At 37.1% G+C, this 16,671-nt stretch overlaps 1 protein-coding gene across 10 annotated transcripts in view; it reads left to right on the top strand.

Moving 5' to 3' along the window:
• The window catches only part of LOC114282836 (putative LRR receptor-like serine/threonine-protein kinase RFK1), a 28,876-nt gene extending 18,929 nt beyond the window's left edge, over positions 1-9,947 (top strand). For all 10 annotated transcript variants that reach the window (XM_082887578.1, XM_082887580.1, XM_082887585.1 and 7 more), the window contains 8 exons: positions 3,504-3,892; positions 3,987-4,182; positions 7,639-7,785; positions 8,022-8,140; positions 8,221-8,431; positions 8,556-8,787; positions 8,893-9,043; positions 9,178-9,947. In XM_082887578.1, coding sequence (XP_082743704.1) covers positions 3,504-3,892; positions 3,987-4,182; positions 7,639-7,785; positions 8,022-8,140; positions 8,221-8,431; positions 8,556-8,787; positions 8,893-9,043; positions 9,178-9,534 — 1,802 coding nt within the window. In that variant the 3' untranslated portion in view covers positions 9,535-9,947. The remainder of the gene's footprint in view (positions 1-3,503; positions 3,893-3,986; positions 4,183-7,638; positions 7,786-8,021; positions 8,141-8,220; positions 8,432-8,555; positions 8,788-8,892; positions 9,044-9,177) is intronic.
• The last annotated feature ends 6,724 nt before the right edge of the window (positions 9,948-16,671 follow it).

The raw sequence follows: 16,671 nt of genomic DNA, 5'->3' as shown, positions 1-16,671 counted from the left end.
GTAGAGGACACTGGATGGCGGTGTCAGACCGATGTAGAAGACAGTTTATGGGGTCATGTCGGACCGTTGTAGCAGACAATGCTGTGACAGTTGTTGTGACAGTTTACGGAGTCTTGCTGGACCCTTGTAGAAACTAACCGGAATCAATGTCGGGACAGTTTACAGAGTCTTGTCGGACCCATAAAGGAGCTAACCGGAATCAATGTCGGGACAGTTTACAGAGTCTTGTCGGACCCATGAAGGAGCTAACCGGAATTAATGTCGGGACAGTTTACAGAGTCTTGTCGGACCCATGAAGGAGCTAACCGGAATCAATGTCGGGACAGTTTACAGAGTCTTGTCGGACCCTTAAAAAGTCGCACTCTCAAAAGGTGTGCCCAATCTTTCAAAAAGGCGTGCCATCAAAAGGCGTGCCAGATCCATAAAAAGGCGTGCCAGATATGATGGCGAGGCACGTGAGTGCCTTGGCTGGCGCGCCCGTTTGTCGTCTGGCGTCAAGTGGGGCGCGATACGTGTGGCTGCCTCGGCTATTTAACCAAGGTTGATGCTGAGGCTGAGGCAGACAAAAAACTTCTGAAAATCCTCTGAAAAAACTCTTCCTTTGCTGAGAGAGAAACTCTGTAATACGCTGTAACCAACCCGTCTCTGAAACACTCAGCAACATGGCCTCTTCTTCCCGTCCAGCTACCCAGAACATGGCCTCCTCTTCCCGTGGTCTGCTCACGCTCTTTCCAGAACTGAACGAGTCCACAAGAGAAATAACTGGTGCGGTGGCCAGTGAACCTCAACCAAACACCTCTGGTTTTGCTCCGTTGAACTTTCCGATGCGGTCGGTGGAGCAAAAAATGGCGGTGCAAATTGATATTGAGGCCAATCAGTATACTCTGAAGTCATGTGTGGAAACCATGACTGCGGTCACAAACTTGTCGCACCGGCTGCAGAGCAGGACAAATGAGGTGCAACAGTTAAACTCCCAGCTGGCTTTGCTCCAACGCATGTATAAGGATGCGCGAGCAGAGATAAGTGTGCTAAAGGCGGAAAACAAGGAGCTGAAACGGAAGGCCACCGTGATGTTCCGATTTGGAGGGCCGCCATATGCTGCAGTGGAGGAGCAGGGAGTAGTGATCATGCCCAGTGGAGTGGGAAACACGGAGGCAACACCGGCAAGGGCCGCCCAGGACGGAGGCAAGAAGAAAAGACCGGCGGCAGAGTAGAGAAGAAAAAATCCCACCTGTGAATGCGGTTGTTTGTTTGTATTTTTTTTTTTTTTTTTTTTGTGTAAAATTGTGATCGGGGTTGATCCCTGAGATGAATAAACTATGGTTTGGTGTGCAAAGTTAGATGGTATGAATGGAATTGGAAAAAGATTAAAAATAAGGTGAAAGAAAAATAAAGAAAGAAATAATAAAAATATATTTGAAATCAAAAATGAAAGATGGGGGAAATAAGGAAAGTGGTTTGGAGAAAATAAATAAAAATAATGGAGTTTGAAATCAAATGGAGGAGAGATGATGTTTGTTTTTTTTTGTTTTAATATATAATAAAAAGAGATATATATATATATATATATAAAATAAAGAAAGTGGGGAACAAGGAGTGCACCAATTAAGCTTTAGAATAAAAAAAAGTTTGGGCGGTGGATGATGATGAAGCAGATGCAGCAGCGGTGGCCATGTGCCCAACAGAGTGGGATGGAAGCTTGACCAAGGGAGCTTATAATAATCCATGTGTGTGTGGTGGGGTTGAAGTGTATGAAGCTCTGTGAGAGATAGAGAGAGAGGTTGATGCCGAGAGTGAGAGAGAGCCGTGGGTCTCCTTGGTTGGAGTTTTCCAAATCAAATAATGTCTGTGCAACTGTCTCTTCAAATTCAGTGGGTGCCGCATCCTGATCTTTGTGTATCTTCTTCCTCGAAGTGTACATCGTAACAGATCTTGAGAGGTGAAGCGAAGATCGTATCTGATCTATCTGTACCAATGAAGGAGGCCCCCGGTTCGGCTTCAACTCCAGGAGAGTGTAAAAGAAATTGAGAGAGAGAGTAGATGTGAAATTTGTGGCAGCGGAGTGAAGGTATGTGTAGAAAATTTTAGCGGAATTGGTTGAGGTCCGGCGGACGGCTAAGGTAAGGTTGCCGCCCGCCGGTGAAGCGAAAATATTAGGTTCTAAACCTGCTCTGATACCATGTAGAAATTTAATGTATAAAGAGAAATAGAGAGAATTAATTATGTATAGAGAAATAGAGAGAATTGTATTATTGATTGATATATATTGATTTCTATTACAATGATTCATGATTCCTATATATAGAAGAGGGTGAGTGTGTAGTAGGTAAGGAGTAGGTGAAGTGGAGGTGGTAGTGGTGTAGTGGGTTAGGTTTAGTGGAGTAGGTGAGGTGGTAGTGGTGTAGTGGGTTAGGTTTAGTGGAGTAGGTTTAAGTGGGTGAAGTAGGTGGAGAGTAGGTGGATTTTAACAGTTGTTTTTTTGATTTTTTGGCTTTTTTATGAGGTCGAAAAAATTTAATGTGTTTGGGAATAATTATTTTTAATTGTATCGAAAACCATGAATTACTACTAAGATGTTTGAACCCTTTTTTTATTGGCTTTTTTAGTGATTTTGTTTTACGTTTTGGCTATCCAAAAAGCTAAGTTGCCAAACAGTGCCAAATATCAACTCCATTAAATTATAACTAAACTTTAGACTTTCAAAACCAATCTAAGACCAAATAAAACCCATAAATAAAAGTCAATTAAATAACTTGATCCACAAAACAATCCATGTAAGCAAATCTGAAAATGACGAAAATACCCCTAACCTTAAAACTGACCAGCGGCTTTCTGAACCCAAAATAAACATAAATAAGACTATCAAGACTAGAAACATAATTTAGATGGTTCCAATTGATCCCAATTGAATTCGGCTCGAAACCAAGCAATTTCCAAACATGAATACTTCCTTAATTTTGGTTTTCCTTGCTCCTATTGTGGATTGCATCATTTGTCCTTGTTAAAAAATCATTAAAAATTAACCTCGTATTGTAATGCATAGTTTTAGAACTGCCTTATTTTCAGAACTTAGTATACCTAACCTCCAAGCTTTTGGAAAGAACATGTCGTGGGATATTGTTACCAAAAAGAAGTGAATTCCGTGAACTTTCGAATCAAGCTGGTGCTATTTTATATGCTCTCTAATTTGACACAACCTTACTACTTTTATTTTCATTTCGACCCTAGAAGTCATTTTAGATTATATAAAATAAAAAAATATATATAAAATATTGCAAATTAAGAATTTGAAAAGTTGTCCATAATACTACAGTCTAGTAGGAAACTAAAATCCAACCTAACCAAAAGCTTAATCTCATAATTAATGTCTCTTAGAAAAAATCATAATGTGTCTGGTGCATCTTATGCTATTTCCACCAATATTTCACTTATTGCAGAGTCTTTATTAAATGCAATTTAAAATTGCATTATGGTATTGTTTATATTTTTTCTTTTTGTGGCAGATGGATGTTCGTTACATGTTAACTGTGGTGGAAATGATTTGACTACGAAAGAAAATGATAAAAAGGTTTTGTACGAAGGAGATGCACAAGTCGACGGTGGCGCGGCAAAATATTTTAATAGTATAAATAGTTATTGGGGTTTCAGTAGCACTGGGGACTTCATGGATGATACTGATTACCAAAATGCACGTTTTACTAAAGTTGTTCCATCAACAAACTTCTCTGAATTGTATAGGACGGCACGCATTTCGCCTCTTTCACTCACTTACTTCCGTTACTGCTTAGAAAATGGGAATTACACTGTTAGTCTGCACTTTGCTGAAATACTTTTTACAAATGACAATACATATAGCAGTCTTGGGAAGCGAATATTTGATATTTATATTCAGGTAATTTTGTCATGTCCGTAAACATACACCCTTTTTTTTTTCTTTTTTAATTCAAGTTATAAGGAATGCTTAATCAATTTTCTTTTTGTCTTAGGGACAATTAGTTAGGAAGGATTTCAATATTGAAGGTGTGGCTGGTGGGGCTCTAAAGCCAGTGATAGAACAATTCAATACCAGTGTGACAGATAATATCTTGGAAATCCGATTTTATTGGGCTGGCAAAGGGACTACACGTATTCCTAAGAGAGGTGTTTATGGCCCCATAATATCAGCTATTTCGCTTAATCCTAGTAAGTAATTTGTATAGCTTTCTTTCCTTCTTTTTGCTTATTATAATCTGGTTATATAATCTGTGTGTACATATATAATTCAAAGTATGCTTTCCCAAAACACGTTATTTTAAGGCCCAAAGGTACTATTGTTTTTATGGAACTAAGTTGCCAACCTCTTTGTGCCACACCAAAAAATTAAAGGCCATAGTGCAGTATAAAGCCAGTACAGATATCCTGTCTCTAATCAGTGTTTGTCATCTGAGAGTCTCTTGAATAGTTTTAGCATTTTATTTTTGGATATTGAAATGCCTAGAACTATTTTGATGCACCATTAGGCTTAATCACTCACATGAATGGTGTTGAAGGGATTGCCAGTTTTGTCCAAATATGGGTGTAAATACACCATGCGATGTTCCAAAGCTATGCAAACACGGGCTTGACAACCTGTGATTGCACATGTCCTTTGTGGATTTAATTTTAATATTTGATGAGATCTTCTTTCTTTTTACTGTTGTTGGAACTAGCAGCACATCCTGGGCTGGTGCACTGAAGACCTTCTCATTCGTCATGACCTTGCAATATTGTTTAATTGGATTTCATACGATCATTGATCTAGACCATGAATGGACTAGAAGTCAACTATCATTTGGATCCATATCACTTGGTTGCTTAATATTTTTTATTCATTACCCTCATAGTAAGTGCATGAACCAAATAAAATCAAGTTGCAATTCTCAAGCTCTACTTTTTCCATCTTTGGTTTTCAGTTTTTTTTTATTTTTATTATTATTATTATTTTTTATTGCAAGTCTTATTTGGTTTTCAATTTTTTATTTTTTATTTTATTTATTTATTTATGAGTCTTATTTGGTTTTTAGATAGGTTTAAAGGGTCAAACTCTTAGTTTCCAAACAGGAAGTTAAACTTGAGTTCAAAATTTTTGAAGCAATTTTAAAACCTAGGTGTATTTATCGAAAACAAAAATCTAATCCTAGGTGTGATGTCTACAGAAATCTAGGTGGAATGCCTCGTTTTATGATTCCTTTCTTCTTCTTTTTCTCTGTTGCTATTTTAATCCTTTTAATCCTTCCTCTTCAGACTCTGTTACTATTCATGGAGTACTAGTCATAGCCCCTAATCATCCTCTATTTTCTTCTAATTACAATACTCAAACCCTACCTTTTTGTTATCCCATAAAAACCTTACACATTTTACATATTTTTTTACCACCCTTTGTGCCTCATAAATCATCAATTTGAACCCTAAACTAGATCATTATATTGTGGCCTCACATTAATTTTGGACTTAATTGACGTAGAGGGCATTTTTAAGTTATGATGTTAGCAGTAGTATAGTATCCTTTCCTCCAAGCTGGCTGATGCTAGCTTTGAAAGGTCTTAGGGAGGCCTCAGCTATGGATCTTCATCATTGCTTGGTGGTGGGTGGTTGTTGATATCTTACTCCCTTGTCTCTTGGGAATATTGTTGCATTTTGAGAGACATTGCTCCCCACTTACAACTTCAGCCGCTGAGATTAGATATATCTCTATATCTGTGAGTGGGAATTTCTCACTTCTGTGTCATCCCCTTTCTCTCTTCCTTTCATTGATTTGAAGGATCTTTCATCCTTTATTTCTGTTGTTGTTGTTGTTGTTTTTTTTTTTTTTTTTTTTTGTGGTGTGTGTTTTTTTGCGCGCGCGCGCGACAAGAAATTTTCTTACTTTAGACAGCTAAAGAAGGAAAAGGATTCTTAGAGTGAAACACCTATAGATTCTTAGAGTGAAACACCTATATTGAGATCCTTGATAAAAGTTAGAGCCACCACAATCATATTGGAATTATAAACCAGAGCAGATGCTAGAGTTCGAAATCCATTAACTTATGCATGAGGTAAATTGCAACAACCTCCCCTGAGGTTCGATATGTCAGCAAAAAAGCCTCTGTAGTTTAAAAACTTATAGAAACTGCCCTGGCATTATGAAAGCTAACAAATGAAGGGCAAACTAGTAAAACATAAAATATTAAGTAAATAATCAGAAATAAGATGTTGGGTTGGGTTGGGTTGGATTGGATTAGATATATACCACTCATTCTATGCAACTTTAGCATAGCCAATTACTCAATGGTACATGGAATACAAGTCAAAAAGTACTAGTACTACTAAACCACTAATCATATTCTAGCAAAACCCAAACAAAATGTATACCTCTCCTCTTTATCTGTCTACCAAATTTGTTCCTCTTTCTCTCTCTCCACATCACCGTGAAGCACCCACACACACCCATCATCACCACTATCATTGACCATGGCCACCATAGCCCACAATCACCTCTAACCGTCACCATCTCCCTTACCATCTCTCTGAGACTTATCTATAATTGTCACCACCATTGGCTGATTCACATCCCAACTTGTCAATTATTGGATGGCGAAGGGTTTGATACCTATCTCAGATTCTTTTGATCTTTCTGGCTTGCTTGGTCTTGTGGTTTGCATCGGGTCTTGAAACTAAGTTTGTAAGTGACCAAGTCAATCCAGGTGAAGATGGTGATGATGACAATGAGTTGAAGTTGCTCTGAAGTTTGGAATTCTGAGGCTCAGTACTCAATTTTTTTTGTTAACAGTTATTCTTCAAAATATGCATGTAAATATTTATATATGCACAGGGTAAATGGCATTAACAACTTATGGTACTTGTGGACACTATTTAACCCAAACTAAGGTGGGATAGGGGAGGTAGCAAGGTTTATTAATTTAGTATTATATGGTTCATAAAATTATTATTATATGGTAGTTACAGAATGAAGTTAAATAATTTATCAATTTATGAACGGTGTGTATTATTTATTCTTATACAGGTTATTAGGATGATATTGTATGGATAATTGTATAGGGAAGTTAGTTAATCTATTAATTTATAATTATTAGTCATTGCGTTGGGTTATAATTATGTGAGCAAGGCAAATATGTCATTTCATTTTCACCATATGGGTTACTATTGTCAATTTGTATTTTGTACTGTTGTTAAACAGCTTTCAAGGGTAAACTGGCATTTGTGCTTGGTAAACATGGTCAACAGAATTTTTTATTTTAAAAAATAGCAGGAGATGTCCTTGCCATTTTTGAAAGCTGAGGTTTTTTTTTGTTTTTGTGTGTGTGTGTGTGTGTGTGTGTTGCCCAAGGCCCAAACCTAAGGGAGCTCGCTGCAATTTACCCACACATATTTGATATTGGAATTATGTTGTTAGTAAATTTTTGGTCTTAGGCTCTCTTTTTGTGTGTCTATCTATTTTCATGCACAGGTGAGAGCATGTTTTCTCTTTGTAAGTGTTTTTGGCAAAGAATATATGCTCTATGAGCGTTAGTTTTTCCTCTAAGCTATCAAATGAATGCATTCTCTGTTCAAAATTTTGGTTGTGCTCACGTCTATTTTTTTCTCATTAGCATAGTTGTTTGGGTTTGTTTTTTTGGGCAGCTTTCAAATCTTGTTCAGAAGGTAGCAAGAAGGCAGCAGCTACTGCTTATATTGCTGTTGGAGTTGTGGCTATATTCGTTATTTTTCTAATAGTCAGTATCCTTTTGTGGAAAAGATATTTGAAAGGCAGAAAAAAGATTGGAAAAGGTGAGCACTGGATGAAAGTATGCGCTTACTGCTTCGTGTTGATTTATTCTTATTGTAGTATACCAGCAATACTTTTGTAACTTTCCGAGGAAAATATTGAAGGTTGTGAGATCTAAAAACTTCTCTTTTGATCCAATTGTTCAAGGCATGAGTTCATTTTTCTTTCACCCCTCACGCAAAACAAATTATTAGTTAACATGAATTAGAGGCTCATTCTACATTTCATTCCTGGACAGATTTCGAAGGTCTAGAGTTGCAAACAGGTTCTTTTACTTTGAGACAAATTATAGCTGCCACTAAAAATTTTGATTCTGCAAACAAGATTGGAGAAGGTGGCTTTGGTCCTGTCTACAAGGTGTTCTAGCTATCCCTATAATAAACCTAGGTTACTGCATAGACTTTATGCATGGAATTTAAAGAAATTGTTGGATGCAGGGTCTACTGTCTGATGGTACTGAAATTGCAGTGAAGCAACTCTCCTCTAAATCAATGCAAGGAAATCGCGAATTTTTGAATGAAATAGGGATGATTTCTTGTTTGCAGCACCCAAACCTTGTTAATCTTCATGGATGTTGTATTGAAGGGGATCAATTGTTATTGGTGTATGAGTACATGGAAAACAATAGCCTTGCACGTGCTTTGTTTGGTAAATTTTGTCATTTGCTTGACAGCCACACGCTTTGATGTGAAAATTGTTGACAGTGATTTTATCAGCCACTTATTTTAATTGCTTTACTAATGTTCAAATGTTGGATAATGTTCAAATCCAGATGACAGACTATTGATACTTGATTGGCCAACAAGGCTTAATATCTGCATTGGAATTGCTAGGGGTTTAGCTTTTCTGCATGAAGAATCAAGATTCAAGATCATTCACAGAGACATTAAAGCTACTAACGTGCTGCTTGATAAAAACCTAAACCCTAAAATTTCAGACTTCGGATTGGCTAGGCTTAATGAAGATGAAAAATCCCACATTAGCACTCGAGCTGCTGGAACTGTGTGAGTCACTTTGTCCTACCCGAAACATAGTTAAATGCTCACCTTGTTCAATATATGTAAGTAACTTTTGAATATTGAATAAGACATCAAAATCTTGATTTGTAGAGGATATATAGCCCCAGAATATGCACTGTGGGGTTACTTGACCTACAAGGCAGATGTTTACAGCTTCGGTGTTGTGGCTTTGGAAATTGTTAGTGGGAAGAACAACAACAATTACATGCCGAGTAACAATTGCATTTGTCTGCTAGATTGGGTACTTGAGGACTTCCTTTCTTCTTCAATATTTTACTGTTAAGCTAGGCCAACATTGAACATTCTTGCCAGTCATTTCTTTTCTTCCAAAATTTTCTTTTTCTTGGAAAATGAAACTACTTACTTTGAATGTAGGCCTGCCACTTGCAACAAGGTGGAAACTTGGCGGACCTTGTTGATTCGAAGTTGGGGACTGAATTCAATAATGTAGAAGTGGAAAGGATGGTTAAAGTTGCACTCTTGTGCACAAATGCATCACCATCGCTTAGGCCTACAATGTCTGAGGTAGTGAGCATGCTTGAAGGCCAAATGAGTATTCCAGAAGTAATCCCAGAACCTAATTCCTACACTGAAGATTTGAGGTTTAAAGCTATGAGAGACTTTCATCGAGAGAAGCAAAACCATAGTTTCAGTGGAAGCCAAAGCCAGAATTCAACAACAATCCGAACAGGTTTTGGTTCTTCCTCTACATCTGTTGACAAATCTCTATGAAATCAACTGGGATTCAAAGTCCGGTACAGATTTTCTTCCAAGTATAGTTGTCCTAGTTGTGCAGTTGTTTTGTTGTTCTAGAATGGACAATGGGTACTCCTACACAGTAGAACTTACAGCTATTTATTAACTTCTTTATTCATGTTGTTTCCACATTTGTATATTGTTTTCAATAGTGTATATTTTTCAGGGAATGGGTGAACGAAGTGACCGGGCCCATGGGCTCAGATTGAACGTGTCTATGTCAATAGGGACAATATAATCTCTTTTTTCATTTTATTATTTTAGTTTGAGATAAAGGAGAAGTATGATGTAGAATTCTTCTTCCTTCTACTCTCTTGGGGGAATTTGTTGTATAATCTCTAAATTTTTGATGACATCAAATACGTAGAATGCTAGTTTCAAAATTTCAATAGATGATTCTAAGTTTCAAAATTTCAATAAATGATTTTATATTTCTGTTAAATAAAAATCACTTCATCACATAGGCCTCATGTTCAGTTGGTCATGTTATAGAAACAGTAAACAAATCCTAGTTTGAAAGGGCAAGCAAAGACAATAAGTTCGTTGATGTGCCACAAAGTTAGAGACAAGTCACAATATTGTAAGCAACTAGCTAAAGAAATATAAGAAATAATGAGGCACAACTATGCATAAGATTTGTACAAAATAAGCTATTTGGTTAAGAAAAAGATTGTATGACAACAAGGTTACAAAAATGTTGCACACAAGCTTAGACAATAGCCTAAGAAGAAGTAATTGTAAGCTTAAGAACTAATCTACTCAATATAGCATTTTAAGCCATTTACAAAGTGTAAAATGAGAGAGAGAGAGAGAGAGAGAGAGAGAGAGAGAGAGAGAGAGAGAGAGAGAGAGAGAGAGAGAGAGAGAGAGAGAGAGAGAGAGATCTGGTTTTCAAAAAAGAGAGGTAGCTCTGTGGAGAAGAGCCCCCCCAAAACTGAAGAGAGTTGGCCTATATTTATAGAGAAAATTAGGGGGCTAAGCAGAGAAAAAGAAAAGGAGTTGGGGCCAAATTGTAATAAAAAGGCCCAAAAGCAATAAATCAAAATCGGCAAGGGTCAAACTAGAAATAAAGTATGAACTCGAGGAGGACGGTTGTATTATCCTTGGGGTTGAAATGAAAATACAAGAATGAGAGGGGATGATGGATAAATAAAAAGAAAGGCGTTGGACATTGACATCATGATAACATCGTGACATGTGCGCATGGACATATCAGATTACATCTGAGGGCCATGATTTGAACCACATGTCGCCAGATTACAATTTTCCACCATTTAGATGAGTGGTTCAAATTGTGCCATGCGTTGCCTGGCAACAACCCTAACATATGTGCTAACACGTGTGCTAACATCAAATGTCGATGCGTACGTTGATGCATTCTTTGACATCGACGTCGTGCGCCATGCGCATGTTGACATGGTTCTATGCCATGTGTCATTGTATGATTGGTTAAAAGCTATTTTATACTGATTTCCTTGACATTTGAAAAAAAATAAATAAAAATACAATAAGTCTTACAAGTTTAATATAATTGTATTGATTTTCTTTTTAGTAAGGGTAAAATAAGCATAACTAACACAGATGATATATAAAATAACAAAACTATATATATTTCAATGTAAAAGAATTGAAAAAATTACTTTTTCATTCATATTATAACAGTATAACTAATGGTGAGAGGAAAAAAGTTTATGATATGTTAAATCTTAGGAAAGTATAGTGTAATTGTACCAAGCATGTGAGACTTGCTATTTTCTTTCTAATTTTTAGGGAGGTTAGTTTAATTTACCCTAGAGTTAAACATTGAAGTTTTTGTCACAGCCCAACTTGCCCCTAAAAGTTTGGGCATGACCATCCTGAAAATCAAGTCTCGGAGTTAAATATCCATAACTATATTTCCTGTGGGGCCTGAACAGAAGCAAAGATAATATCAAAATAACCAACCATTGAGCCGTGCCTATATGCCACGATCATGTCACATTATACATCATATATATATATAGATACATGGAGTCCATACATGAGCGTCTTGTACATAAAGGGTGGCAACCCGTAGGCTATACATTAAAACCAACTAAGACAATTCTCCCAAAGCTATCAAAGCATGCCATTACCTATACATATATGGGACCTCCCAAAACAAAACGAAAAGGGTTCCAATTATACAACAAATGTCCATTCGGGTAGTTTATGAAACAAGTCTAGCAAAAGGCTCCTGAAGCCGACCTAGGGTTGACCTCCTCGTTGATGACCTACACATACATACATAAACATAAAGTGAGCAAGGCTCAGTGAATAATAGCAATGGAGAAAAGATAATTGCATAAGCATGAGAGTTAGAGACTATATATAAACCAGGTACATATTTTAGTTATAAACATACTTCAAAATGGCCTCAGGCCCATAATTCGATACAGAACGGTCTCAGGCCCACATAGGTTACAAAACGGCCTTAGGCCCAATACAGTTTGGAATAGCTTTAAGCCAAACAAATCAATAGTTGTCTAGATTAATGCAGGGTAGATGGAAGAACATCGACATGTCCCCACCTCCCTTGGCCTTAACGCCATTGGTCACATGTGATCCATATTGTTACAAAGAATATGAAACATCGACATGTCCCCATCTATCTCGGCCTTCGAGCCATATGTCATAAATCATTAACAATTCATATCATAACGACCTTGGGCCCACCTTTATTCTAAGGTTCTCAACGACCTTGAGTCCATGATAGTGACATTGTGCAATTATCTCAGTTAGTTCCAATCACATAGTCGAATCCATCACATATGCTATTCATAAACAAAAGCATGATCATAGCAATAAGCAAAACATAATTTTATACTACTATTACTCACAGTGATGTGGTTGCACGCTAGCCTTGTCCGGTATGCGACCTACACAGCACACACTTGTAAGCATTCTCTTCTTCTTTAGTTTCTTCTTGTTCACTTGTTATTCGATTCGTTAAGTTCCGTTTAATTATACACATTACAAAAGAGTCAAATGGACAATTTAACACATTTAAAGGGTTGAGAGAAGCATAAAAAAGTCAACATAATTTTCCCCCTCAAGCCGTACGTGCGGAAGTCCCTAGCCGTACGTGCAGGAAGGTGCGCCGCACGTGCTTTTATTTCAGAATGCCATCTTCAAGTTCCCCTGTTTTCCGCACGTGCGGCTATGAGCCCCACACGTGCAGCTGTGTCCCGCACATATGGCCATGGGCCTCGCACGTGCGGTCGGAGCCTCTGTTTTGTGCAATTCGAAGTTCAACAAAAATCCAACCTTTCCAAGGCATCTCAAGGCTCAATTATAAGCAAAATTCCTTCATTATCACAGCATATAACATACTAAACATAACTTTGACAAATAATTAACTCATAACTCATGCAAAAAGGAGTACCTACAATTTGATCATACTTTATTTCATAGCCACAAGAGATGTAAACACATATAGAAAAGAGATACAACATAGGAGGATCATAGTATGTAAAACTTGGAGATTGAAAGATGAATCTCCTTAAGCTATCTCAAAGTAATCCCATATGTCATCATTTAACCCTTAAAGTAAGCAAATACAAGGAAAATTGGTGAGTCTTATGTTTATCCTCTCAACCACATCCAAAACGCCAATCTAAAAAAGTGAAAAACCTCCTTCAAATACTTGAGAATAAAGAATTAAAAGTAGTTTTAGAGTAATTAGGTTGCCTACACTTACTTGGAGTTTCAAATCGTTGAACTCTTCCTCAAATCTACCAAGCTCCTAGTTGATTTGCCTTTTTCTCTCTTCTTTTTCTCTTCTCTTCCTTTCTTTCCTCCAGGAGATATTTTTTCTCTCTTTTTTTTTTTTTTTTGATTCTAAGTCCTCCACATTTCCTATATCTATCCATGTGCTTAAGTCATGAGTCCAAATAAGCTTAATTTGAGAATTGGGTCCAATTAAATCGATTTAATTTGTTATGAATCAAATTTTTATAAAAATTCACATGACGACTTAAAAATCACGGTGATCAAAACTGTAAAGTCAATTTTAGATTACTGCACCTCTACGGCTTTCGATTTCCAATCTAAAGGTCTCGATTTTAACAGGTTTTTCTCATAACCGACAGATATAATTCTAAAATGGAAACAACGCACATAATTAAACACGATTTCGCGTGGAATTTCACATCAAGCAATAAGTACCCATATATTTAAAACTTAAAGCATATAAGAGGGTTGGGTTATTACAGTTTTTCATAAAGAGAATGCTAACCACCGCTCTAAAGGCATCAATTAGCTTGGGAATGTGTGAGAAAATTAAGAGTGAACAAGAAATAAATGATAAAGAGAGAAAAACGAAAGGTAGAGAGAGAAAAATCTAATTTTTAGGGAGGTTAGTTTAATTCACCCTAGAGTTAAACTATGAAGTTTTTCATAAAGAGAATGCTAACCACCGCTCTAAAGGCATCAATTAGCTTGGGAATGTGTGAGAAAATTAAAAGTGAGCAAGAAATAAATGATGAAGAGAGAAAAACAAATAGGGAGGTTAGTTTAATTTACTCTAGAGTTAAACTATGAAGTTTTTCATAAAGAGAATGCTAACCACCGCTCTAAAGGCATCAATTAGCTTGGGAATGTGTGAGAAAATTAAGAGTGAGCAAGAAATAAATGATGAAGAGAGAAAAACGAAAGGTAGAGAGAGAAAAAAAGGAAAATGGAGACCCTTGTTGTTCCTTGTCACCTTAATGGGCACGGGACCCCCACGACTCCTCTATAATCACTAGTAGCAAGCCCTTTCACATTTCGACATCCCTTGTCCCTCGTCACCTCAACAAGGGATTGTAAACCTTTTGTACCTTTGTTAGTCGCTAACTAGTCGACCTAATGATATCTTTTATTGCCCTTTTTTTTCTTATGAGCTTGAGAACTTTTGAACATATTAATTTGCCTTAGGTGGCTGTAGACACCCCATTTTGACTGCCCGCAAGACTTAGGCACTTGGTTCGATACACTCGATAATAAAAGTTGAATTGTGTGCTTTGAATTCACAGTGATTTGGATTCAGTCAGGCTCTCGAAATAACCTCAAATCTTCAACATTTACCTTGTTCGAACCTTTGAGTCTCATTTTTGGACCTTTTACCACCCTGAGTTGAGTTTGAACCAAAAAACAGGAGAGGGCATCAATGCCCGACCGTGCATCAGTGATGGTCGGCCATGGCTATGAATGGCCGGCCGGGCCTTGGTGGCGAGAAACACTGTTTTGGGCAGGAGACCGCCAGCTGTCCATTTTTGAAGATATTTATGATATTTTTGACTCAAATTCTATAAAAACGAAGCTGTGTTATTGTTTTGTGGGTTGAACAAAATTTAGAAAGCCTATATATATCTTGAGAGCTCCTCCCTCCTCCTTCTTCCATGGCAAGCAACCTTTGAGCTAACCTAGCTCTCTTGTGTCATCTCCATACACCATACACAACCTTGTCTCACAATCTTAGAGTCTTGGTTGTTCTTTGAGAAGCATAATTCAAGCTTGAGAGCGGGTTGAGACTAAGCTTGGATCATAATCAAAAGCTAACTTATTTGCAAGGTGTAAGTTTTTTATCTTCCTTTTTGCTTTCAAATCTTTCATTTCCTACTTAGTTCCTATTGTTTTGTGTTGCTTTGAGTATATTCTAAGTGTTTAAGATTGGGTTTGAAGAGCTACCAAAAGAGTAGAGAGAGTTTTCATTCTTTCTATATCTTTACCTATAGCTTAAACCTTTGTTTTACACTCATTTTCTTTGCTCTTTGCACTGATTTTCAGAGTTAAAAAAGGGCTAAAAATCATGCTTTGAGGTTTCAAAAGTAGGGGGGGTTAGCCACCCCTCCTTCTTCTTGCTTACTAGCCTTGTTCCCCTTCATCGTTGTTTAGTTTTTTTAGGCTCTTTTAATTAACTTTGAGCCTTTGTTTTTCATCTAATAAGGGTTGTTTGAGGGTTGTCCTAAGTTGTTTAATTGGTTCAAGCTTTGGTTAATTCATTTGTTGTCTCATAAGTGTGCTTACATAACATGTTATATATTGTTCTAAGCTTTTCTTCAATTTATTTCCATGTCTGAAAGTCTAATTTTAACAATCAATCCACCAACTATCTCTTTCATGCTTGAGAATGATTTCAACCGATTGATTGCTCAAAACATGTAAGAGAGACTTCTACCTAATGGCTTAATCTTTTCGGAGATTCATTGTCAACGGTATAGTCTCTCTCTCATGTGTTAGAAAAACCTCTCGTTTGACATTACTTCTTGTTTAGCGGACTTTAAAATCACTATGGACAAATGAACTAAAGAATGGCAAGGCTTCATAAAATTGGCTTAAAACTTGGAACAACCCATATAAAAAAAATGGTTAGACTCGTTTGAACTTGGCCGGATGTTATGCCAAGTTCCTTGTGTCAAGAGTCATCACATGCTAATTCATGGCATTTTGATGATTCTTGAAGCATTGCAACCTCCCTCTTTGAGCTCACTCTATGACAAAAGGGAGGGGTGGTCTTATTCATTGCATTCATTGACTTTTGTCCAAACTTGTGTCCGGAATCATCAAACAATCAATTTGCTCGTTGATGGTTTCGGGACCAACTTCATCCTTCTATCAACCCTCTCCATGACAGAGAAGGAAAGATGGGACAAACAGAGCTTGAGAACACTCTGTCTGCACCAGTTCACCTTAGAACACAAAAATAGAGTTTCGCACCAAATTGAGGCACGGCCGGCCATCTGTAGACCAGGCCGTCCTCAATGTGTGGCCAACAGTGCAGTTTTGTAGAAAACAGAGGTAGTGGCTGAAAGTGAAACAAAGTTGGCTTGGACAGACATAGTAGCTTTCAGGCGCTGCGCATGCAACCCTCATCTATCTTTACTTACGTCTTTGTCGAACGCGATTAATTGTTTCATTAGTGTTATAATTATCATAGTTGTAAATTAATCTTATTGTACATAGTATTGTTGTAATAAAGTAGTTAATTAGCGCAGTTAATTGGTATAACTAGTTAAATTGTTGTAATAACGTAGTTAATTAGCCTAGTTAAGTAAATTATTATTCATTCGCCCAGTTTTGTAATAGTTAGTTAATTCGGACTTTCGGACATTG

Source organism: Camellia sinensis, chromosome 9 (assembly GCF_055761805.1).
Source record: "Camellia sinensis isolate YWXY chromosome 9, ASM5576180v1, whole genome shotgun sequence".
NCBI lineage: Eukaryota > Viridiplantae > Streptophyta > Magnoliopsida > Ericales > Theaceae > Camellia > Camellia sinensis.
The sequence above is the reverse complement of the archived record's forward strand: the minus strand, read 5'-3'. Positions and strand labels throughout refer to the sequence as shown.